A 27,412-nucleotide genomic window follows, 5' to 3' on the forward strand; every position below is an offset into this window, starting at 1 on the left:
GATTCCTGCTTTAAGAAGAAGAGACACCACATAAAAGTGGTCAGAGAGGTTTGGTTCAGTGGAATTCACCTCCACCTTACTGATGTTTCTTTTGCATAAGTAAATTTCTTTTGTCAGTAAGATAACTGTTGAAATATTATTAAACCTGGTCCTCAGAAGCATTTATCAGACTACTTTAGACCTTGAAGCAAATTCTCCAGATCACTAAGTATGACTTTTAAGAAAAGAACACTGCTAGATGATCAAACCACTCACTGCTATGACTTCCAATCCATGAAGAGAACTTGAGAATGGTTTTCTCCAAACTTATGTGCTATTTATTATCTGTCTGAGGGCCTGCCTTGGTACTAATCTCTCAAATCCAGCATTTCTAAGAGTAATGCTTCAGTTATAAATATTATTCAGGAGGTTGAAATGGTCGTATTAATGATCAAAATAGTGCTTTGAGTATAGTGTTTCGCCTCTAATTTGTTTTATATACTATCCATTCTATAAATAGTCACTATTACTATGGGAACTAATTCCTCTTCAAAGACAAGAATGTACTGAAAATATTTCACAATTATTCTATTCCTCCAAACGAGCCACTTAATTAACAGCAATAACATTAGTCATGTCAGAGGAAAAGTTATTTCGAATTTTTGCCTGGTGATGTCTTTATATATAAGCAGACACATTATCATAATGTGACACTTATGCTGGGTGCCCCCCACCCCAGGTCCAATGAATAGAACAAAGCAAATAGATCTTTGTCTATACAGGAGTCCATTAAATAAGCCTTATTCTTGAACACTTTAAGAATACCAAATATTCTCTTTTCACATCACTTCCATTAAGAGAACTTTGAACTTGGAAATACACAATGTAGCTGCTCACAGTGAAAAAAATTTTACTCTGTCCCCTTCCTCACCTTTCCCCATGATTATAAGGAACTTAAATGTTCACTATGAATAATTTAAAAAAAACACTAAAATTATTTACAAGAAAATTTAAATCACTCATGATTCTACCATCCATATTTAAGTATCATTAATACTTGCAAATTGTATATATTCTAAACATATTGTTAATGGTATTTTTTTTTTCATTTTATAAAATATCGTGGAGATCTTTACCTGTAGATGAACCAAGCTCTACAGAACCATTTTAAAGCACTGTATAGTATTCCTTTGTGTGGACTAACTATCATTCATTCAACCAATTTCCTGTCACCGGACCTCTGGTTAATTTTCAATTATTTTTTATCATAAATATCTTTGTTAACACATCTTTTTTGGTGCATATATCTTTGACTCATTATCTGTATTATTTCCTAAAGTAAATTCCCAGAAATCTGGGTTAAAGGGTGTACACATTATTTTTCAAAACATTTAATTGAACTGTGCCACACAAAACTGTTGAGATCATAAGATCCTGGCACTATATAAAAAAGCATAAAGCCATTCGCAGAGGCTGTGAAGGATTCTTGACCCCTCAGTGGCCTGTGGGGATGCTATTGCTGGCTTTAGGATGCAGCCACATGGTATTACACAACCTTTTTTTTTTTTTTTTTAATAGGGACCACCAACCTGGTTCCAACATTGTAAATAATGGAGTTTATTTGAACAATGGTGAAGGTGGCCAGGGTGTTCGCATGAGTATCCTATCTACCTAAAAATCACATAACCAAATGACAGAGTGACCTAGAAAGGAAAGATCTGAGAGATCTGTTTCTGCCATAAACATGCTGTGTGGCCCTCAGAGAGCCATTGACCCTCTCTGTGTTTTAATTGATTCATATTTCAAATATCAAATCTGTCTACAGTGTTTTGAGAATATTAAGGAGATAAAGAACAGTGTTTTGAGAATATTAAAAAGAATAATGCCTTGGAAAATACAAAACTTCTTTGAATCATATCTATGAGTCATTCTTTCACAGAATATTGCTTTATGGTAAAAAAAAAAAGATTACAGTTAGTAGATAAGTATAAAACATTATAATGTGTGACCATTTGGAATCAACCTGCTGGAAACCTGGAATTTGCCGAAAAGATCAAACAAAAAGCTATAATCTTCAGGAGTTTGGAAAGCTTAATCAAATAAATTGAGAAGCTCTGACATGTAGAAAGATCAATAAACATTTCACATTAGCTAATTTTTTATATATGTTGATGAACCAAACTTGGGTCCACTTGCTCACACACAGTAAAGACAATCTACTGACACTTGATTGTGGTGAAGGGAAAGTACAGCATTTACTGCAGGGCACCAAGCAAGGAGTTCAGGCAGCTAGTGCTTGAAGACACCCGAACTCCCGGATGGGTTTCAGCAAAGCATTTTTAAAGGCCTGGTGAGGGAGGGGCATCCCAAGGTATGTGATCAGTTCAGGCACAATTCTCGGATTGGTTGATGGTGAGGTAACAGGGTGATGTCACAGGGGTTAACATTATCAATCCTTAGGTGCCAGTAGGTCTGGGGGCTACATGCTCAGGGTCATCAAGTAGTTAATTTCTTCCATTTGGTGGGGGTTTTAGCTTCTATAAAACTACTCAGGAACTGTGCATCTGATACTGTTATCTAGGTACTTCAGAGAAGAGCTAAAGCAGAGGATATGGGGGAGGGGTCTGTCTCGGGAAGGCCCAATAGGGTCCTGCTTGGTTACATATATGTTATTGTTTCTTTGAATATTATTGCTCATATCTAGTTTTCAATATAAGATATTCTATCTGTGATTCAATGCTTGATATGAAGTCAAAGTGAACCTTGCATTTATTTATTTATTTATTTAAATTAGAGATGGATCCATGGAATTACCAAACAAATGCACCCTTTGTTTTCTTGGCCACTTCACGCTAAGCATCATGCTAATGCGATTTCCTGAATTCAGATGAAAAGAAGCTTCTGACTTTCTGGTGCCCTTCTGTTTTCAAGCTTAAACTATAATGCAGAGGAAAATATATTTCCCTATTACAGAAGTGACAGATGACAAGGAACAGGAATAAAAACCCAAAGGAAGATCAAGACATCTGTTGGGAGACTCCATTAAGGGCCAAAGCAGGGGTCTCAGAGTTTAGCAGCAACGTCTTAGATCTCTGCCCTTTCAAGTCAGATAAAAGACGGCTGGTAGGTTAGCCATCCCTCCCAGGTCCTTGCCTCCTTTAGACAAAGCTCTGGCCCCTGTTTTGTTCAGTGTGGAAGTCAGAAGAGGGTCTGACTGGGATTCCATCTTTCTTCTGAGGTCACCTTCTGAGTGAGCACACCTGCCCATGGAACCACTTAGGAGGCTGATGGATTTAAAACAAAAACAAAAACAAAACTGGTAGTAATTGCCTATGTGGGATTCAGCACTCCCAGACCTTCTTGTTCTAGTCAAAGTCAAGTCACTCTAGTCTAGACTGTCCAGTCACGTGGCCACCTCATCTGTCACCCAGTGCCCTGGGCATGTGTTATGCTTCCAAAACAGCAGCTGCACAAGGAGCACTCTGTCCACCTCTCTAACTGAACAATGGGTAACCTTTACTCCTCACTCACTATCTACCCCAGGCTTCTCAGATGGTAATTAACTTTAAGGGTTTTAAAAGTAACACCTGCATAACCCACTTCCTAGAATTCTATCCTCAAAAACGGCCCAGGAAGGCATCTTGCACTTCCCCTTTCCCACCTTCCTCCAGCATCACTCATGTCTCTGGCCCTCTATAGACACCGTCCTTTCACTATCCTGCACTATTCCGATTCCCTTCTTGCTCAGCTACCCTGATGCTTTTCTCCCAACAGTCTTCTCCTTGCACTTCCCAGCCTTGAGGCTATCTCTTCACAGTACAGAGATGCTGGCTTCAACGTGTTGAAATAATACAAAATTTCACATTTTAGGCATTTTTGATTTAATCTAAAAATGCCTTTTCAGCTGGAGAGCTGTGATTCTCCAGATATTCCGATGATGCTAGAATTCTCAGAGCCACAGGAAGCCTGGAGCTAAGAATGAAATGAGTTTTTTTTTTTTTTCCAATTATGAAAATCCCTACCCCTTTATCCTTTTAAATCTCCCTTTTGACAAGAAGACTACTTGAAGGCAATGTGTTTGCTTCTAAAGGACAGACATGATATGCTCGCCTCTTATTAGCAGGGTCTTGACCCTCTGAGGGCCATGACAGTACTAGACATAGCCCATCTCACCCAGCTCAGGTTTCTTGGTGGGGGGGAATGCAAATTTTGAAGTCTGTGAGCAGAGGGAGGAGTTAGTTTGCATATGGATTTTCAAGACTGACTTGCATTAGTCAAGGTCATATGATAAGTTCTTTCATGTCATCTCCCCAAGTGTCTTCTCCCCAACCCTTCTAATAATAACATAATATCAAAAATATCTAATAAAAATTCATTATTTCCCAGACACTGTTCTAAGCCCATTTTATATCATCAGAAAGGCTTATTCTGTTATAACAAATGTTTTCATTTATTTATTTTTATTTCATTTGTATCAAGAATGATTTTGTCAAGTTCTTCCTTCATGCCCAGTGTTTTATCAGAAAAATCATGATTTCCTTAGTCACCAAACAACAATCTATAAAGAAGGTTGTAAGCCCATGTTTAAGTTAGACTTTTTAAAAACCTAGCATTTATTAAACCATTACTGCATATCCAGTCCTTGTGTATACATTATCTAATTTACTTCTCATAGCAACCTCAGAGGGGAATGTCAGGACATCCCATAAAAGCATGATGCTGTTGTTCTTCCCAGCAACTGTACTTGCTTCTCCAGAAAAAACACACAGAGACAGACATTACCCAGAGTTCTGTGTCATCTGTGTCATTATCATCTTATTAATGTCATTAACAATTTCCTCCTCAGTAGTCAAAAAAAGAAGGATCACTTGCTTTAGAGTAGTAATAAAATTACCAAGCTATTATGATGATGCAGTAACCAAGAATGAGTTCAGAACAGGGGATCATATTTTTTACTTTAGTGAACTGACAACTCCACAATTAAGAGGACATGGTTACTGACATGACAAATGAAAAATTTTCTAATGAGAAATTTTACCTTATTGTGTTAAGAACAGGATCATGATTTCCCTGGGATGGGAGAATACCGCTGTGTTCTTTATATTGGAAGGCTCCCCTGATAAGAACACTGCATTAGGACCCAAACTTAAGTCAAAGCTAATGTGTGACCTCTATCCCCTACCCCTCAATATTTCTATAATAAGTATAGACTCTGAGCTATAAGAACTATCAAAAGAGAACTGCATCCATCAAGCTTCTGCCTTCATATTCAAATCTTTGACTCAACAGTAATATGGATGCCCCTTTTTCCAGTTCCAGAGTAATCACTGGACATGTCCCACCAATGTCTAAAACAAACTTTCCTATGTCTATACACTCCTGAAACACTCTCCCCAGTTTGAGCTCTGCCCTTCCATCCTTCTTACCCAATGGTTTTTCACACAAAGACCTTGAATAAGATCTCTCTCTCTCTCTCACCACTCATGCATGTGCATGCCTGCACACATGAACACACACACTCAAAATTAATGAGTAACCATGCATGCCATTCTCCTTTGCCCACAGTTTTCTGTGTATCACAAATGACACAGTGGTGCTTGGCTTCCTCTCCCATCTAGATCTCACCATGAGAAGCTCCTTGCTATCAACCATGTTGTCCTAGCTCATGCTTACCTCTTTGAGTGTTCATACCTATACAGTCCCATAATCCTAGAAACATACATACATTCTGTCTCCATCTCTTTCACTCTGTCTCTGTGTCTGCACTAATTTCCGCCTCCCTCTATCTCCTCTCCATTCTCCACCATTCCCAACATGCTCCAGTCTCCTAGTAGATGCCGCACTAGTTCTATTAGGGACTCTGCTAGGGTTGGATGACTCAAGAGGGGATGGGAGGGGCCATCAGTTTCTCAGACTCTGATTTAGAGCCAATCATCAGAGTGTTTTTTTCTTTCTTTCTTTCTTTCTTTTTTTTTTTAATTTTTGGCCGTGTTGGGTCTTCATTGCTGCAGGCGGGCTTTCTCTAGTTGTGGCGAGCGGGGGCCATTCTTCGTTGTGGTGCACGGGCTTCTCATTGCAGTGGATTCTCTTGTCATGGAGCATGGGCTCTAGGTGCGTGGGCTTCAGTAGTTGGGGCACACGGGCTCAGTAGTTGTGGCTTGCGGGCTCTAGAACGCAGGCTCAATAGTTGTGGCGCATGGGCTTAGTTGCTCCGTGGCATGTGGGATCTTCCCAGACCAGGGTTCAAACCCATGTCCCCTGCATTGGCAGGCAGATTCTCAACCACTGCGCCACCAGGGAAGCCCCCATCAGAGTGTTTTGATGAGACTGTCACGTGGGACAGAATCAAAGACTTGCTGTGGCTCATGTAGATTACATCTATTGCTTTTCTCCTATCTCTGTGACCTGTCATTCTGTCATAGGAGGAAATTGAATTGGCCCACATGATTTTCTTTTTACAGTACCATGCTGGTTGCTACTCAGTTCCATAGGCTTCACTGAGAGATGGAAAATTGATTGCCAGATTCTGAGTTTGGGGGTCTTCCTAAGCACTGAAGGGACTGATGATTTGATACTGATGGAATTCACTTTATCCAGTGGCTGTTTCTCTTAGAACTTGTGCAAATTAAATTTTATATAAATCGGATTTTCCTTCCTTGTTGCTTTGTGTTTTTAGATACATGATTTCAGATGGAGCCTTAATGGTCTGTATTTTGTGATGTTTGTATTGTGTAACATTATCCTCTTTCAATCCTCAGGCACTTTGGCACTTTGTTAATGAGATATATTATATATATATATATATATATATATATATATATATATATAAATATACTGGGTGAGCCATAAGAAATAAGAAATATTAGGCACTTCCCTGGTGGCACAGTGGTTAAGAATCCACCTGCCAAAGCAGGGACATGGGTTCGAGCTCTGGTCTGGGAAGATCCCACATTCCACGGAGCAACTAAGCCCGTGCACCACAATTACTGAGCCTGTGCTCTAGAGCCCACGAACCACAACTTCTGAGCCCATGTGCCTAGAGCCCATGCTCCGCAACAAGAGAAGCCACTGAAATGAGAAGGCCACGCACCACAACAAAGAGTAGCCCCTGCCCGCTGCAACTAGAGAAAGCCCACATGCAGCAACAAAGACCCAATGCAGCCAGAAACAAACTAATTAATTAATTTTTAAAAAGAAATATTAGCCTAGAAATATTAGCTGTCAGACTATTTCCTAAAGTTTACATAGTGAAGGCAGAGCCCCTTCTAATATTAATAACTACCCTTTTTTGAACACTTATCATGAAACAAATGTCTTGCTAGGTGCTTTATGTATATTTTTATCATTTAATCCTTCTGAAACCTTAGGTGGTGGTGGTTACCTCCATCTTTAGGTAATCCCACTGAAGCCCAGACATAATATATATCTTGCCCCAATTCGCCCAGAGGGAAGTGGTAGAGACAGGATGGGAAACCTGTGAATATGAGCATTTTATTTTCCCTTTTGAACACAAAAGGTAGCCTACTACACACACGCTTCTTTGTCTTATGTTTTCTCTGAACAGTGAACAGAGATCTATCCAAAATGACACATAGAGTGGTCACATTGTTTGTTTGTTTCCTTCACTTACATAATATACACTTGTATGGATGGACCACTCTTAATTTAACCATTTACCTAATGACAGACTTTGGGTTGTTCCCTAATCTTTTGCTATTAAAAGACACCATAATAAAATTTTACATATCATTCCACATCACGTAAGGGAAAAATTCCCAGCATAGACTTTCTCTATATTATTAGGGTAGTATATACATTTGAATGTTTATAATCTTTATAGTTATTTTAAAATAGATTTCCATCAGAGTTGTGAAAATTTATGCTCCTCCCAGCACTGTTATGAGAATGTCCATTTCCTCATGGTCTCACCAGTAGAGTATGTTATCAAATCTTGGATTTCTGCCAATCTAATAGGTGGGGGAAAAAAAAGTATCTTAATGTAGTATTAATTTGTATCTCTAAAATCCTCAAATAAATACTAGCAAACAGAATCCAACAGCACATTAAAAGGATCATACACCATGACCAAGTGGGGTTTATGCCAGGAATGCAGGGATTCTTCAATATACGCAAATCAATCAACGTAACACACCATATTAACAAATTGAAGGAGAAAAACCATATGATCATCTCAATAGATGCAGAGAAAGCTTTCGACAAAATTCAATACCCATTTATGATCAAAACCCTGCAGAAAGTAGGCATAGAGGGAACTTTCCTCAACATAATAAAGGCCATATATGACAAACCCACAGCCAACATCGTCCTCAATGGTGAAAAACTGAAACCATTTCCACTAAGATCAGGAACAAGACAAGGTTGCCCACTCTCACCACTCTTATTCAACATAGTTTTGGAAGTTTTAGCCACAGCAATCAGAGAAGAAAAAGAAAAAAAAGGAATCCAAATCAGAAAAGAGGAAATAAAGTTGTCACTGTTTGCAGATGACATGATACTATACATAGAGAATCCTAAAGATGCTACCAGAAAACTACTAGAGCTAATCAATGAATTTGGTAAAGTAGCAGGATACAAAATTAATGCACAGAAATCTCTGGCATTCCCAACCACTGATGATGAAAAATCTGAAAGTGAAATCAAGAAAACACTCCCATTTACCATTGCAACAAAAAGAATAAAATATCTAGGAATAAACCTACCTAAGGAGACAAAAGACCTGTATGCAGAAAATTATAAAACACTGATGAAAGAAATTAAAGATGATACAAATAGATGGAGAGATATACCATGTTCTTGGATTGGAAGAATCAACATTGTGAAAATGACTCTACTACCCAAAGCAATCTACAGATTCAATGCAATCCCTATCAAACTACCACTGGCATTTTTCACAGAACTAGAACAAAATATTTCACAATTTGTATGGAAACACAAAAGCCCCCGAATAGCCAAAACAATCTTGAGAACGAAAAAAGGAGCTGGAGGAATTAGGCTCCCTGACTTCAGACTATACTACAAAGCTACAGTAATCAAGACAGTATTGTACTGGAACAAAAACAGAAATATAGATCAATGGAACAGGATAGAAAGCTCAGAGATAAACCCACGCACCTATGGTCACCTTATCTTTGATAAAGGAGGCAAGAATATACAGTGGAGAAAAGACAGCCTCTTCAATAAGTGGTGCTGGGAAAACTGGACAGGTATATATAAAAGTATGAAATTAGAACATTCCCTAACACCATACACAAAAATAAACTCAAAATGGATTAAAGACCTAAATGTAAGGCCAGACACTATCAAACTCTTAGAGGAAAACATAGGTAGAACACCCTATGACATAAATCACAGCAAGATCCTTTTTGACCCATCCACCTCCTAGAGAAATGGAAATAAAAACAAAAATAAACAAATGGGACCAATGAAACTTCAAAGCTTTTGCACAGCAAAGGAAACCATAAACAAGACCAAAAGACAATCCTCAGAATGGGAGAAAATATTTGCAAATGAAGCAACAGACAAAGGATTAATCTCCAAGATTTACAAGCAGCTCATGCAGCTCAATAACAAAAAAACAAACAACCCAATCCAAAAATGGGCAGAAGACCTAAATAAACATTTCTCCAAAGAAGATATACAGATTGCCAACAAACACATGAAAGAATGCTCAACATCATTAATCATTAGAGAAATGCAAATCAAAACTACAATGAGATATCATCTCACACCGGTCAGAATGGCCATCATCAAAAAATCTAGAAACAATAAATGCTGGAGAAGGTGTGGAGAAAAGGGAACACTCTTGCACTGTTGGTAGGAATGTAAATTGATACAGCCACTATGGAGAACAGTATGGAGGTTCCTTAAAAAACTAAAAATAGAGACACCATACAACCCAACAATCCCACTACTGGGCATATACCCTGAGAAAACCATAATTCAAAAATAGTCATGTATCACAGTGTTCATTGCAGCTCTATTTACAATAGCCCGGACATGGAAGCAACCTAAGTGTCCATCATTGGATGAATGGATAATGAATATGTGGCATATATATACAATGGAATATTACTCAGCCATAAAAAGAAATGAAATTGAGATATTTGTAGTGAGGTGGATGGACCTAGGGTCTTTCATACAGAGTGAAGTAAGACAGAAAGAGAAAAACAAATACTGTATGCTAACACATATATATGGAATCTAAGGAAAAAAAAAAAAAGGTCATGAAGAACCTAGGGGTAAGACAGGAATGAAGACCCAGACCTACTAGAGAATGGACTTGAGGATATGGGGAGGGGGAAGGGTAAGCAGTGACAAAGTGAGAGAGTGGCATGGACATATATACACTACCGAATGTAAAATAGATAGCTAGTGGGAAGTAGCCTCATAGCACAGCGAGATCAGCTTGGTGCTTTGTGACCACCTAGAGGGGTGGGATAAGGAGGGTGGCAGGGAGGGAGACGCAAGAGGGAAGAGAGATATGGGAACATATGTATTTGTATAACTGATTCACTTTGTTATAAAGCAGAAACTAACACACCATTGTAAAGCAACTATACTCCAATAAAGATGTTAAAAAAATAATAATAATTTGCATCTCTTTTATTAACAATGAGATTAAGCAATTTTTATGTTTGGATTTCCTTGTCAGTGACTATTTGTTTATATTATTTATCAGTTTTTCTTTGGGGTAAAAGGTTTGCTTCAAAATTTCCAGACACCCTTTTTATATGAGGGAATTAGACTTTTGCCTGTTAACATGAGGTGGAAATACTTCTCTCCATTTATTATTGGTCTTTTAAATGTTTCCCCCATGAAGACGATTTCTATTTTGATATGGTTGGATTTATCATTTTTCCTTCAATGACTAATGGAGCTTAAGTCATAGTTTAAAAAGCCTTCAAACTCCAAGGTTATAAAGGGCTTTGTCTCTACATTTTTTTCTTTAGCACTTTTTGGTTTCATTTTTTACATTGAAAGCTTTGATTTGTGTGTAATTTATATTGGCATGTGGCTTGAGATACCAAATTCAACTCTAATTTTATGTATTTGTTTTAGACTACTATCCTATTTATTGAATGATCTCGTTTCCCACTATTTGAGATGGTGCCTTTTTCATACAATGAATTTCCAAATGCATTTGGATCTACTGCCTGTAATTTGCATTCCTCCCCAGAAATCTATTCATATGCTTACAGCACACTCTTAATTCCTACACACTTTCATTGATCTTTTTTGGTATTCATACATTTTATAATTAGCTTATTTTTGCATATGAATTTTAGAAGAGATATGTCTCATTCTACAAATGTGGCGCTATTTTTACTGACATCACATTACAAATATAACTTGACTTAGTGACATCTGCCATCTTTATGCTATTATGTCACCTTATCCAAGCATGTGGTGTGTCCTTCCATTAGTTCCTTTGTGGTTTTCAGCAGTGGTGGAAAGTTTCTTTATAGGGGTCATACAAAATAAAATGTTTATTTTGGAGTTGTTCAATTTTTTGTATGCTGTATTAAATTGATGTTTTCTACCATCATATATTCTAACTGGCTATTTTATGGAGGCTATTGATTTTTACACACTAATTTCATATACCAGTACTTCACTGAATTTTATTTGTTTATAGTAATTTTTCAGGTATTAGTTTTTGAGCCAAGATTGATATATTTTATCACATTAGAAAAGTATCCATGCATTTTTATTTTGAGTGTGTGCTTTTTAAAGAATTATTGTTGAATTTTGACAAATTTTTATTTCAGGATCTGTGGAGATGATTGTTTTACCTTTATATAGTATAATGACTTTTATGAGTACATTCCTTTGTAGTGTTCCAATAAATCCCAATGCATTAAAAAAAAAAGTATTATTATTTTACCTGGTGGCTCCTTTCTGTTTAGCCATATTTTATGTAAGACTTTCATAATGGTATTCAGAAGTAAGACTGTGGTCAACAATAGTTACAGCTTGGCACACTGGGTGAGACCTGCAGAACCGGTATTCCCGTGGTGCTCTCTGAGATCTGCTCCACTCAGTCCTTCCACAAAACACCTCAAGTCCTCCTCCTCTTCCTCCCAGGCAACTTTGGCTCCATCTCAGCTTTGACCTTCCTTACAAATACTTATGAAGTCTATGCAGTTGAGAGAATGTCAAGGAAAAGGTGAATCACTTTTTTTCTTTCTTCTTGTGTTTGTGTTATTTCTAAGAAAAAAAAGTCACACAGCCACCTTCAAAACAAATCCCAAGGTTTACTTTCTACATTTAGAACAAATGTAGTCGATTTTTATGTTCCACTATCACAATTATATGTGGAATCATTGTTGTTATTCGTATATATGTTTAACCTCTTCTATTCTAGAATGTCCTTAGTTACCATCTGTACATAGCTGCAACCATACCCATCAGAATTATTCAAATATAACAATTTTCTAGACAGTTTTAAAAAAGTATGTTCATGGCAATACATGTTGAGGTATACAGCAATGCACGTAAATATTTTCACTGTAAAATATTTAAACAATATAGAAATCTATAAAACAAAAAGTGAAATCTCCCTTCTTTTCTTAGCTTATGTTATATATGTTTTTAAGGCTCTACCCTTCTGCACTTCTATACATTTGTATAATGTATAATTTTTTTTTAACCCCACATTTGTTTATTTATTTATTTTTGGCTGTGTTGGGTCTTCATTTCTGTGCAAGGGCTTTCTCTAGTTGTGGCAAGCGGGGGCCACTCTTCATTGCGGTGTGCGGGCCTCTCACTATCGCGGCCTCTCTTGTTGTGGAGCACAGGCTCCAGACGTGCAGGCTCAGTAGTTGTGGCTCACGGGCCTAGTTGCTCCGCGGCATGTGGGATCTTCCCAGACCAGGGGTCGAACCCGTGTCCCCTGCATTAGCAGGCAGACTCTCAACCACTGCGCCACCAGGGAAGCCCATAATTTTTTTAACAAGTATAAGATCCAAGGAACGTATACATCTTTGTGCACATCCGTATGTCTGTGGGATAGATGCCTATGAATGGCATTATTGGGGCAAAAGATATACACATTTAAAATCTTTTATAGATATTGTCCCATTGCTATCCAGAAAAGCTATAATAATTAAGCTTCCTATCATGAAAATACCAATTTTTACACACCATTGCCATAATTGGATATTATAAATTGGGATTTTTTTGGTTCTTTTAGTTTGCATTTTCTTATCATTATTGATGTTGCACACATTTTTCATGTCTATTGCCCATTTATATTTCTTATCTAGATACCCTTTCATATCTCTTGTCCATTTTTCAATTTTTTATTGATTTGTAGGAGCTCTTTAAATATACTGGAGATTAATTATTGTTTACATATGTTATGAATAATTCCTCCCATTCCATCACTCAGTTTTTCACCTTAAATTCATGACACTGAAGGTTTTCATTTTTATGAAATCAAACACTCCGTCTTTATATTTTGGCTTCTGGGTTTAGTGTCTTTGTTTATTATTTAATTAAGAGAACAAAAAACAACTATTGCTGGTAAATGCTTCTGTCAAAAGGATCTGCATCCAGCCTTGCCTTCCTGGCTTTGAAGATTGAGGACAATGATACAAAGCCATGATATCCAGAATCCCCAAGGTGGTGAGAGCATTATGACCCACAAGACAGTTGTTATTATTGAAAATCTTGTCCAAGGGCTTGAAACTTCACTCTTGTACATTTTCCCATCAGTATAGTCATGAAATTTGAGTTTTCCTTTGCTGACTAAAGATTGTGTGGGGTCATTATGCAGATTACACACTTTCAGTGTCCAAAGTTAGGGAGAATTGGGAAACGGGAGGTGGCCCTGGCACATTCCAGAAGATAATTAGAATTTCCTTTTCTTTCTTTTCCTTTTCTTTTTCTTTCTTTTTCTTCTTCAAAGATTATCATCTCAAAAATGTGAGTTTTTGGATGGGAAACAGCATGTTCATTATTAACTGAAGATGTTAAATAAGTTACACTCATATTTAATTAATTCAAGTTTTCCTTTCATTTTTGTTTTCCACTTACATGTCTTTCTCTATTGGTTTTTCAAGCTTCTTTGACCAAAAAAGCATACTGTTTCCAACTTGTGTTTTCCAAAACCTGGGCAATATTTCCATATATGCCTTGGAGACTTGGCCCAATTATTTCCTTTTTTATGCCCTTCTCATTGGCCAAGGCCAACACTGACACGAAGTGCTTATATCATGGAAACAGGACGGCTCATTGCCTCCTCTCCTTTGTGGAGGATACTTTTGCTAAGTGGGCTTGTGGCCCAGGTCTTTATGTTTAGAGAAATCTACATTCCTGAGGCTCTTCATTGTTAACAATGCTCTTTCTTTTAAGACTTGTTGTGTGTTGTAGTGTGTTTTTATGCTCTGTTCATGTGTACATGTGTCACACTATTCTATAAACAGAGCAGAGACCATGATGCACTGATATATTTAGTACCTCCCTCCCTCCCTAATGAAAGGCCGACCCAGCCAAGGTAAGATACTTAAATTTTAGTTTGTGAATTAGAAAAAAATTGTCGAGCTGTCTTGTCATAAGTCCTTTCTCACTATCCTTCTGCCTCCCATTAACTTTTGGAACTCAGTAAGCCCTTCATCAGGAAATATGTGCCTAAACTAGACCCTAAATTTAGGACCCAGGACCCTAGGTCCTAAATGTTAATTAACTTTTCTTAACTCTGAAGAAATGCCCTAAAGTTCTCTTTCTGTCTTGAAGCTTGGAGACCCCTGAGATGAGAGTCAATGCAAGGTCTCTAGAGATGTCAATTTATAATTGAGGCTAGTGAACCCGTGCATGCACATTTGTTCAAGCCTTCCTATCCACCCTCCCCACATCTGCGAGGTGCTGACCAGTGAGACTGTCGTGGAGAAAGAAGTGAGCTGTAAATTTAAAAGCTCGTGTCAAGCTACCTGGGCCAGAATTCCAGCCTAGATACTTATTATGCCTCAGTTTCCTATGTTGCAAAATAAGAATGACAAGGGTAGTTAAAACAATACAAGACACTTAGTAATGATCAAATGCAGCAGGAGTAATCATCGCAGCAGGAGTAGTCATAGTATCCCTCATCATAGACCTCAAAAAGAATAACAGTGAGATAAATTGGGGAGACCATATAAGCTCTTTCCATTAATCATATTTATCTGGTCTCAGCTCAAAGCTCATTTGTTCAGAATATAATAACAGAATACCTGTACATTTGTTTCCTACTGTGGCTGTAACTAATTACCAAAACCAAAGTGGCTTAAAACAAACGTGTGTGTATATATATAATTATATGTATATATAAATAATATATGTATTATTTTACAGTTCTGGAGGTTAGAATCTCAAAACGGGTCTCACTAGGCTAAGACCAAGGTGTCAGCAGGACAATGTTCCTTCAGGTAGTTTTAGGAAAAACCTGTTTTCTTGCCTTTTGTGCTTCTAGAAACTTCCTGCATTCCTTGGCTCTTGGTTCCCTTCTTTCATCTTCAAAGCCAGCTCTTTGAGTCTCTGACTCTAGTTTTCTGCTTCCCTCTTCCACATTTAAAGGACCCTGGTGATTCCATTGTGCCCATCCTGAAAATCCTGGATAATCTCTTGATTTTAAGCTCAGTTGATTAACAACCTTAATTGCATCTGCAACCCTAATTCCCCTCACCATGTAACATGATATATTCACAGGTTCCAAGTATTAGGATATGGGTACCTTTGAGGGGCCATTATTTTGCCCCTCAGAGGCAGCACTACTCCTGGGAATGAATAGGAAAAATTAAAACATATTCACAAAGAATGGAATATGGAAACTTAGAAAAAATATACCTATGTTCCAAAAGTTCTCCACATTTGAAGTTTGTGTAGTTGTGATTTTCCCCTCATGACGAATACAAAAAGGAAGGTCCTTGTAGCCTATATGTGAAGGCCCCAAGAAACTGGGGAACTGGGGGAGCTTATATTCTCCTTGACATTGACGCTTCCTGGGGAAGCAACTCTTGGAGATAATCAAAGGGGTATACCAGTTGGCAGCAAGGCATATGGAACAAGGGAGAAAAAACAAAAAACCACAAAGACCAGGTTGGTACGAAAGCTAGAGGCAAGGCAGACAAGTGATGCCTAAGCTTTAATTGTCAGGAGCCACTCCACCCGAGGCTCATTTCAGGAACCAATCTGAAAATCTAGGCTTTTTAGTCCATTGTTTCATTGCGTTTCGAAAACGCCACACATCACCTTCTGAACCTCACATCATCTTACATGAAGTTACTAAAGAAATCTATATTCTTTTATTTTTTTTCCTATTGATTTATATGGCTAATGAGACTCAAAGCTGATAGGTGAGATCAAATCTTTTCTCACCTTTCCACTTCTGATGCCACCTACATCCAAGCCCCCACCCCTTACCAGAGCTGGTGAAATAGTCTCCTATCTGGTTTTTTTTAATTCCTCTCTTGTCTCAACAACGTCCGTTCTCCATGCAGAGGCCAAATGATCTTCTAAAAATTTAGGCCGGATCACGTCATAACCTTGTCGAAAGCCTTCTGACATTTTCTCAGTGGAAGAGTGAAAATGGACTCTGACCACAGTCTCATCAAGGCCCCATGTGAGCCGCCCCCATGGACCTCACCACCCTCATCTTTTACTCCACTACATTCATCATGTTTCAACCACATGGTTTTCCATCTGTTCTCTGAACACACCAAGCTCAGGACTTTTGCACTGGCTGTCTCCTCTGCTCAGAAAACCTGGTCCGCAGTCTCCACGTGGCTGACCCCTGTATATCTGTCTCATACCTGATCAAAGTTCACTTCCTCAGAGTAGCATGTACTGACTACTTACTCTAAAAGATGCTCCCACCTCCACTTCTGGCCCTTTCAAACTCATCATGCTTTTATTGTTTTTACATCACTTACATTTGTCTGCAGTTATTTCATCTATTTGTCAGTTTACTCTTTTCTTGTCTTCACCCCACAATCCCAGCCTCCCTCCTCACAAGCACACATTTTTAATTAAGTAGAGATCAAATTGGCCTTATTCGTGGCTGTAGGCCCAGACACCAGAGTAGTGTCACATACATTATAGGGACTTCATAAATATTTTTGAAACATCAATTGGGGGCTGTATTTATTTTACAAGAGAATTTTTATCAATACTGTCTTAAATAGTAAACAGATGCACTTATGACAGCCATTTCATTTACACTTTGTACCTCAGTTTCCTCTTCTATAAAATGAGAGTTGGATTAGATGACAAATAAGGCTCTTCTAAGTAATTACAGTTCCGTGATGATGACTTAAATCAAAAAGATTAACGCTAATTTTTTAAAGGACAGTTACTAAGTAGAGTAGTGTCCACCTCTATAATTTAAAAAATGATTCATTCCCATCTGATTCATCCATAGGGATAGTTATCTCTTAACTCTTTATCTGCAGGTTTCTCTGTTGACCACAAATTTCTCCACAGCCAGGAGCAGAGAACCTCAGGCCAGGCAAACTGTCCAGCAGCACAAATAAATACATATTTTCCACAAGACCAGAAGGTTAGGTCAGAGCTCCACAGAACACAAAATAAAGGGAAGATTTTATTTCTCTTTGTTACCCCACTTTCTACCTATGGATACTTGCATCAATGAATCTTTGAATCAATGAACCTTTGTTTGCAAGGTTCTCTTGCAACTGAACCCACCCCATTTCACTCCCCTCTTTTCTCCGTCCAGCCACACTGACCTACCTGTTATCTGTAAAAAGACCCAGATGCTCCTCAGTCCAGGTTTTGCACATGCTTTTTTCCTTCTGACTAGAATGCTCTTTCCCGGGTTGGTCCTCATGGCTTATTCCATCATCTTCTTCAGGTCTTCACTCAATGTCACCTCCTCAGTGAGACCTTCCCTAGACACCCTGTCTAAATTGCAACATGTTCCCGACTCACTCGCTACCTCATTGCCTGCTCTGTTTGCTCCTGTTCATTTATCACTAAGGAACGCACTGCGTATTTGCTTCCTTATGTTGTGCACTGTGTCTTGGCCCCTACTTGAATGCCAGCTCCAGAAGAATGAGATTTTTGTTTGTTCCCTCCATTGTTGAGTCTCCAGTACCAAGAATGGGGACTGGCAGAGTAGCAGATCCACCAGTAGTTGTTGACAGAAGGACACATTGTTTTATGACTTCCTGGTCCCATTACATCTAATGCCTCTCTATACCCTCTAATATGCCTGAGAGCAGAAACTGTCACTGCTTATATTTTATTACATTATTTCAAGTTAAAAATTTTCACCAACAGAAGTAATTCCAAGAGCTTGAGAAGGCGATTTCACACTCAGCCTCGCCTTGCCCGCTTCCCTGGCCTCCCATCAGTTCCCACCCTGCTCCCTGAGCACCCCCCACACAGTGGGAATCCACTGGCAGCTCCCTAAAGACACCTTGTTTTCTCCCATCTCATGACTTGGCGAGAGCTGCTCCCTCTTCCGGGAATGTCTTCCCACATCTCATCAATAAAGACAGCTCCACAATCTCCTTTAAGAAACTTGCTTTGGTGGAAGGGAAAGCAGCCATCTCTTCCTCCACATTCCGTGTACATTTCCCTCTGTATCCCATGTACTCTCACTCCTCCACGCCTGTCCTTAGGGAGGTGCCCTGGCCTGACACACCCTTGTGCCTTCTCTACCAGACTAACTTCTCCTCCTGCAATACAATGCAGGTGTAACCTTTCCCAAGAAGCCCTTTCTAAAGCCTTATCCTGAGTGAAGCTCTCTTCTACCTGCAGATTCATATCCAAGTATTTGTCACATTTAAAAAATTTTTATTTTGTATTGTAGTATAGTTGATTTACACTGTTGTATTAGTTTCAGGTATACAGCAAAACAATTCAGTTATACATATTCATATATCCACTCTTTTTCAGATTATTTTCCCATATAGGTTATTACAGAGTACTGAGGAGAGTTCCCTATGCTATACAGTAGGTCCTTGTTGATTATCTATTTTGTACACAGTAGTATGTATCTGTTAATCCCAAACTCCTAATTTATCTCTCCCCCCAACCTTTCCCCTTTCGAAGTCATCATATTTTATTGAAAAGGCCTTATGTGTCCCAGACTCCTAGGAGACAGCATTATTCTCCTCTTATTCAACTTTATATTGTCTATAACGATCAATAAATGTTAATTGAGTTAAATTATATTTGTCTATGACATTAACCGACATATTCTATTTTAATCATTTATAAAATGTATCCCATCACACTCTAGTAGACTGTAAGACCTGTGGAAACAGAGGCTATGATTTATAATTTTGTATCTCCAAAGACTGACACAGAGTAGGAGGTCAACACATATTTCTGAGGGAGCAGATTGCAGATCCTGGATTTCTTGGTACAGGAATTTGCACAAAAGTGTTGCCATAACCATCCAGAGTCACTGTGTAACTGATCAACTGATCATATGATATTAGGAAGTATTTTATCTGCCAAAAAAAAATACCCACAAAGTCTGAAGCAATTTGGAAATATAGGAAAAGAGAAAGAGAAAGAGACAGAGACAGAGAGAACACTCCCAAGCACTCTGCATTGCAGTCCTCATTATGGCATAGCTTAGAAAATGACCTTCTAGAGGGCAGCATCTCATTGGACATTGTGCCTGTGGCATGGAACTAAACAGGAATGAATTTTGGTATTACCACCTGGGAGAAGTTTGGTTTGGTGGCTCACAGAACAGAAAGGGACAGTCTACTGTCAGAAGCCCTGAAAGAAACAAGACTCTGGATTTACAGTTGAAGGAAGTGATCGCCTGCCCCTCAGCCAGCAGAAAATTTAATTAAGAAGTAATTATATAAATAATAGGCACAGATACGCAAACTTTATAGACTGGAACTCACAGAACATTTTGGGTAGTTATTAAATTTATTAACTCTGGTAACAACCACGAACAATTGCCTAAGTAATTAACCAGTACTCACTTTAAATATTAGAAATAGTAATATTTTATCATAAAAACAAGAAAAAAAAGAAATGATAGGAGATGCAAAATGTTGAACTCACAAAATGTTGTGAGTTTATTAATACAATGATTCTAATTTTTTTTTTTTCTAAGTCACGTACCCTACTGAGGATCCAATGGAAGTTTTGAACAATTTCTGCCCAAAAGATGCCCATGATACTACATTTTCTGTAACTGAGTGATTTGGATTATGGACAAACCCTGTCATTGCCTCTGGCACCTACCAATGAATAGGATCTAGTGGTTATTGGGTCATTAGCAAGATTCCAGAATTGTCTTTCGATTTTAGGGGGACCATGGACTTCTTTAAAGCCCCAGTAATCCCAGATCTAGAAGATGTCTCTCTAAAACATTTAAGACTTTGTTAGTAGAATAAAAAACAAAATTGTTTAAAAAGCCTGCAAATAAAGTATTATCTGGACTTTGTCTGTCTCTTTCACCTCCTGATGAGACATTTCCTCCTTATTGTCACACTATACTACTCTTTCATTTCCTAGAAAGCAGCATCTCACGTGGTCTTTTTACTGAGATTTCTTCCTTCCTCTCCCTTACCCATTTCCATTCAACTAGTTAATTCTTATTTGTCGTTTAGGTCTCAGATCAAATCCTCCCTTATCCCAGCCTGCACTTGAATTATCTTCCTTAAATTTCCTTATTAGCATTGTGTATTTATATGTGAGTTATTAGAGTGACGGCTGCTTCTGAACTTAACTTTAAGCTCCATGAGGAAGGAATCATGTCTCTCTTACTCAGTCTTGTATCTCCAGAACCTAGATCCATGCCAGCCACACAGCAGAAGCTCAATTAAGTAAATACTGAATAAATGAATGAACACCTACACAGCAGCAGTAGGGCCACACAGACCCGCATGATTGTCAGTGACCAGAGATTCTAACACTGTAGTGGTAGGTTTCTTTACACTTACACTTTGAAATTTCACATTATATTGAACTGGCTACTTTTAACTTCACAAGATAAAGAATAGAGGAGGCGGATCCAGAAGGACAGAACTACAAACATTAGTCTTCTGGGAATAAAGGTAAGGAATATTTTGTTGACCATTGCAAACCAGATAGTACTGCCTTCCAATTTTAACAAATAATGTATTATTTTAATGTAAGGTGAACAGTTTTTGTGGATGTATGGCACAGATTGAATAATTCAGTTATTTAGACCACGTGACCATAGACAGTCATTTCCACTGGCAGCTACTGAAGTGTGGAATATGGTGCTCTTTCAGGAAGGAGTTTAGTATCACCCCAAATCTTAACCCATCCCTATGTACACCACTTACCATCTTACCAGGCATCAGCAAATAATTGATCAAATGATTTCAGTCCCAACATAAGAACTCTTGTATTATGTCTACATGTTCTTAGATAAGTATAGGGGCTTGCTCATTTCCACACTTTTGACCAAAGGGAAGTGGATTTTTAGTGAGTGCTGTAAGGACTTTCTTAGGTATCACAGGGGAGGTTGCCTCTCTTTGGTTGGTCCACAGGATACCATGGCAAATAGCAAACAGAAAGAGAACTCATAGACTAATGTAAGCACTGTATTCACACTTTCCAAACTCTTTTTCCTCTTATTTTTTTTTTTTTTTAAGAATGTTGATGGTCCATACAGCAAAGCAAAACATGCCAAATTCAGAATGGAAATGGACAAGTTGAGATGAAGAAATAGAAACACAAACTTTCAATTTAAAAATTGATTATTTTTATTCTAAACTTGAAAAGGGGTTCCCTGAATGGTAGAAAAGTATAGTCTAATTGAGTCTATCACTGATTTGACTATTCAGTCAAATGGTGAATATCACTTTACTGTCAATTACTTAAGAATAATATGGACAATCATTTAATAATCAATCTCCTATGAGCTTGGTGATCAGATTCTGTCCTTCACATCTGATCATTTCTCAGTGAACTGAAAAAAAATCACATTGGGACCTGCAAACTGAAAACTCTATATTCTATACTACTGCCAATGGGCACGTTTTCTTTTGAGACCACATGCTGTGAATGTTGCTGACCTGTAACATTCTGGGAGACATAAGTCAGCCAGACACCTCCCCATGTCACGACATGCCCTTGTGCACAATAGGCCTTTGATTGGCATAGCAAGAGAAATCTCCAGAACAATTCCACTCCAGTGTCTGCATTCACTTTCCCATGGCCTTTTGCAAATCACGTAACATTTCTGCCTGATATGCTTGGTTTGTACAATATCACAAATGAAAATATCATATTTGCAGAGTGTTGCATAAGCTCTCATTTCATTGTTATTTTAATTACTGTGTTCTCTAGCTCGAGCTCCTTACATAATGGTGCACCTGGCTAATTTCTAGCTGGGAGAGCAGTGTCTCTATCTTTTTTAACTTGCTTTGTAATAGTGCATGACCCATACCCGGATGATCTGCTTGTAACAACTACATTTTCAGGAAACTGTGAGGGCCTTAGAGGATAAAAAGGTGAAGAATGACAGGGTTTTAAATGTCTGATCCTGCAGAGACTATAGTTAGTCTATGAAATGTCCTGTGTTTGGACGCAATTAGACACATCACTTAGATCATAACACGGAAGAGAGAACAGAAGTGAAGAGCAGCCTTTGATTCAGCAGGGTTTACTCAGGATGTGGTCCCCTACTGTGTGGATGACGAGGACACTACTTTAGGAATCTCTGAGCTGGTTCTAAGGGGCAAGAGATGCCCAATTGTCATCAGCATGATGGCTGACAAAGACTGAGATCAGTCAGCCTCAAACAAAAATAGATGTCCTGTCAAGGAAATAAGAACTTCCTTAGGGTAGAAGAGATTTTCTAAAGAGAAAACAAATCTCATTTTGGCTTGAATAATCCAAGTAGACAGGTTGGTTTCAGTGAACCGATGTGCTAGATGATCCTCAGTTTGACGTTAGCAAACGATACATGCTTTCGTGGTGTCTGAATAGGTTAGAGAAAAAGACTGAGGTTTTGGCTTGTTGTTTGCTTTCATTCTAGGTTAAGCAACTACAATTCTTCTCAATAAACAGACACTTGGTATTGTGAGTTCTTCATCAACCATTGCTATTTTCTTGGTTTCAACCATGCCTCAATTTAACTTATTCAAGTCACCCAGGATTAACCAAAGACCTACTTTTTTTTTCTTTTAAATTGAAGTATGGTTGATTTACAATGTCATGTTAGTTTCAGGTGTACAACAAAGTGATTCAGATATATATACTTTTTCAGATTCTTTTTCCTTATAGGTTATTACAAATATTGAGTAGAGTTTGTGTGCTACACAAGAGGTCCTTGTTGGTTATCTATTTTATACATAGTAGGCTGTATATGTTAATCCCAACCTTTAATTTATCCCTCCCCCCCCTTTTCCCCTTTGATAACCATAAGTTTGTTTTCTACATCTGTGGATCTATTTCTGTTTTATAAATAAGTTCGTTTGTACCATTGTTTTTAGATTCCACATATAAGCAATATCATATTTGAATGCTACATATCTTTAGATATAGGCAGAAGTGTGCTGGTAAACTGGATCTCAAAAAAGAAAAGAAAGGAACAAACAAACAAAAAGAGAAAACCGTGATCAGTACTGTTTGCTGATTTCTGTGGTACAGATATTCCCACCATGGCTAATTTCAACTCACTGAATTAAGAGTGGGGAAGAGATGCTCAAAATCAACTGTCTTGAGCTAACGGGAGCCTGCTCTTAGAGCAGGAAAAATAACTGCGACAGCAAGAAAAACAAACTAATATTTACACAGTCCTTTCCAGCTCACAAAGTGCTTTTCTCACACAAGTGCTTGTCCAGTTCTCACAGCTTCCTGAGACAGGCAGTATCCTTGAAACTTAAGTTCAAAGAGTTTAAGTGGTTATATCCACTATACATAGTAGATAACAGATCTAGGACACATGCTTTATTTTCTGAAATCAAATTCCATGCCATTCCAAAGTACTTTCAAATTCCATGCCCTTAAAGTTACAAATTAATTAGTAAAATAGTTCTACTTTTCTACAATAAACAATTGCTTACATTTTATAATAATTTACAGTTTTCAAAACATTTTTGCATCTATTATTTTAACCGAATGTCACAAAAACATGGTGAGGTAGGCAAAGGCAGAGATCATAGCATACATTTTTCAGATCCAAATTCTGAGGTTCAAATAAGTTAAGTGAGGGACTTCCCTGATGGCACAGTGGTTAAGAATCTGCCTGCCAATGCAGCGGACATGGGTTTGAGCCCTGGTCAGGGAAGATCCCACATGCCATAGAGCACCTAAGCCCATGAGCCACAACTACTGAGCCCATGAGCCACAGCTATTGAAGCCCGCGTGCCTAGAGCCCGTGCTCTGCAACGAGAGAAGCCACCGTTCACCGCAACTAGAGAAAGCCCGCACATGACAATTAAGACCCAATGCAGCCAAAAATAAAATAAATAAATTAATTGTTTTAAAAAGTTAAGTGATTTGTGGAAGACCTCATAGTCAGAAGCACTATTTCACCATGTAATGAATAGATGAAATGAGTTCCTAGCCTATAGTGACAGGAAGGAATAAAAAGTTAAAACAGAACTTATAAGGAACATTACTGTTGGGGCCCAGTGGAAAGGCAGTGTCTGGGATGAAACTGAACAGAAACAGGAGGTTCCAGGCCCTCTGAGACAGGGCTACCATCTTGCTTTCACCTATACCTGCACATTAGAACCACCTCGGAAGATTTAAAATTTTCAGTCCCTGGGCCACACCCAAGACCAATTAAATAAGAATGTCTGGGATGGGATACAGATTATCAATATTTTTAAAAGCTTCCCCACTTGATTTACAGAGGTAAATTAACATATACAGAGAGAGCAATCAATTTATTCTTTTACTTATTTATCACATTCACACACCCCTCCATCCCTCCATTTATACAACAAATATTGGTGCACACCTATTAGCACCTGTGAGTGCCAGGCACTATTTTAGATGCTGAGGCTGCAAAACGGACAGAGACAGGATTTCACTCCCTCACTGTCCACTCCCATGGTGCTTACATTCTAGAAAAGAGTTTACCCACTAGGAAAGCTAGGGGTTGGGAGGAGAGTGTAACAAGATAGAAACTCAAGAAACTTAAGCAGTAAGACCTTGGTTCTCTCCTGGTTGGCCCATGGACTTGTAGATTTTTAGAGGAAGTCACCTTTTTTAGGATCAGGGATCCTTTTTCTTATAATGATATTTCACCCTGCATATCAAATTAAGTGACAGGCTTTAGTAGTTGGGGTAATAATCATACAGGTGCCTTAATTTATGCACTAGAAAGCCTCCTAAATTGTTTTGTGTAAATCGTTTTTAAGGTAACACTGAATACTACTTTCCTATTAACTCAGATTATCATTTATCTTCATTACAAGTGAACCTTAATTAGAAGTGGCTCCTAACAAATTTAGCTACAAATGTCTCACTGGGCCCTCTATTAAGCACAAATCAATAAAAAACAAACGAACCCAAAGAAAAAAATTCCTAGTAGATGCATAAGAGGAATTATTTTTTTCAAGTTAATTTCTACCAAGAGACAGAGAGTTCTTAATTCCTTGATCCCCTAGTTCGACCACATGAAAAGCTGTGCTTGTAACTATGATAAATCTATATTTATTCCCATTGGTCAGGAAGCAAACTCTCTTTGCAGGACTGATTTGCTCACATGGTTAACACTATTCTCTTAAAGTGCCGTTAATTAAATTGATGACCACACACCACGTGGAGGATAGTGGCCTTGTTCCCTGACACTTGGCCCTGCTTTCTTCCACTTTCTCTCTGACTCACTTGGCATGCAAAAAATATTCCCTCTCTCTACAATCAAGGGACTCAGGACATGCCCCCACCTCACCTCTGAGCAGCCCAGCACTCCACAATGACTCAACAGATAGCACTGTCACTCTGACTTCACAATCCTTCTCTCTGACTAGACTCTATAGGATAATGAGAGAACCTTGCCATCTCAAAGCCAAGGCCAGTTCATAGTACTTAATCGTTGCCCCCAAAGGGTCAATGAATAAATTAATGATTTATTTAACATGTAATGCAAATGATGCTCTTCTACAATGCAGAAAATTTCCAAGATCACAAAATGCTCACTTGTTCCTTCTTAACCAACAGAACCTCTTTTTATTAAAAAAAAAAAAAAAAAAAAAAAAAAAAAAGCAGGGGAGAGAGGTAAGGAATTCCCAATGTGGTTGTTTATTCTGGAAACTTCTAAATGCTAAAATGACTCTGAATTGCTGAGGGGTGCCATCTTTTCTCACGTGGAGGGCATCCTTTGAAGCAAATTGGATTCTGCAGACACTGATCATCAAATATGTAGTTTAGTCCTTCCCTTTGTTGCTCTCTTTATCCTTGCATTTATTTCCCTTTCGGTCATCTGATGCCATTAGAAAGTGGGTATGAAAATTAAATGGAACTCAAACTGAATACACATTTCCACTCAGCCAAGGAAGCAATTTGGTTGGCAAAGCAGAAAAGCCTAACAATCTTCAATCCTGCAGTACTTGAGTGTTTATAAAAATGATCATCTTTGCTTCAGATAAGAACAGAGGGTTATTTTTCCAATAGCATGCAGCCAGTGAAGGGGAAAGCTAGTAAGCAACTCCAAGTCTCCCAATTCCACCTCTTTTCTCCTTTGAACCACACCACGTTCTGAGAGTTCCACCGAGGTACTCCTTCCTCCCCCACCCCCTCCCTCAACGATGGATAATGGAGAAACAGCTATGATGTGAGACAGTGGGCGCCCCTCACAGAGAGCGCTTCAGGGTGACCGCTTTCATGGTGTCGAGATCAGCCACCTGATGACTCTCTCTTGATGTAATGGCTGTGAATGAGCACTGCTCATTGTCCTATCTATTACTGAGAGTAATTAAAGCCACAGCTCTTTCCCTTTCAGTTAGAACATTGGGCTGGTTGAATTTCAAGTGCAAAGAGAATAGGTCCACAGGCAGACCAAAAAAAGGATGTTATGTGATTTCAGGGCAGCACCAAATATGCTTTATTCAGAATACATATGGAAGGTAACGCAGGCATTAAAAAGAGGTGAGAATGAGAAAATGAATCCATTATTTGTTATAAACTGGCCAGAAAACATGTTTTACTGTCTATCCATTACACACCACTTATAAAAATTAAATACACAACCCAGATGGTTGATTGATTTCTTGAATAATTTTTGTCCGGATTGGTTGAGGATAGTACAAAAGTCCTTCCTAGAAATACTTGGATGACCCCACACTATGGAGTCTGTAGATTCCTCCTGTAGTTAACTGCAGCCCTGTCTTAGATTCTCAGCATGAAGAGTACGTCCATATTTGCTGAACATTTTAATGTCAGTATAAGATCATTCCAAAGCTGTTGTCTTATTCAGTGCACCTATTTGCAGAAGAAAGGGCCCTCTGAAGTCAGA

At 38.4% G+C, this 27,412-nt stretch overlaps 1 protein-coding gene across 6 annotated transcripts in view; it reads right to left on the reverse strand.

The window, feature by feature from the left end:
* CTNNA2 (catenin alpha 2) overlaps positions 1-27,412 on the reverse strand; it is a 1,197,048-nt gene that overhangs the window by 616,131 nt on the left and 553,505 nt on the right. Inside the window, exon 7 of one of the 6 annotated variants that reach the window (XM_027129217.1) lies at positions 21,542-21,551. The exons of the other annotated variants lie outside the window; for them this stretch is intronic. Coding sequence (XP_026985018.1) covers positions 21,542-21,551 — 10 coding nt within the window. The remainder of the gene's footprint in view (positions 1-21,541; positions 21,552-27,412) is intronic. 6 annotated transcript variants of the gene reach the window in all.

The sequence above is a fragment of the Aethalodelphis obliquidens genome, unplaced genomic scaffold (assembly GCF_003676395.1).
Source record: "Aethalodelphis obliquidens isolate GAN/ISIS:26980383/991018 unplaced genomic scaffold, ASM367639v1 scaffold35, whole genome shotgun sequence".
Taxonomy (NCBI): domain Eukaryota; kingdom Metazoa; phylum Chordata; class Mammalia; order Artiodactyla; family Delphinidae; genus Aethalodelphis; species Aethalodelphis obliquidens.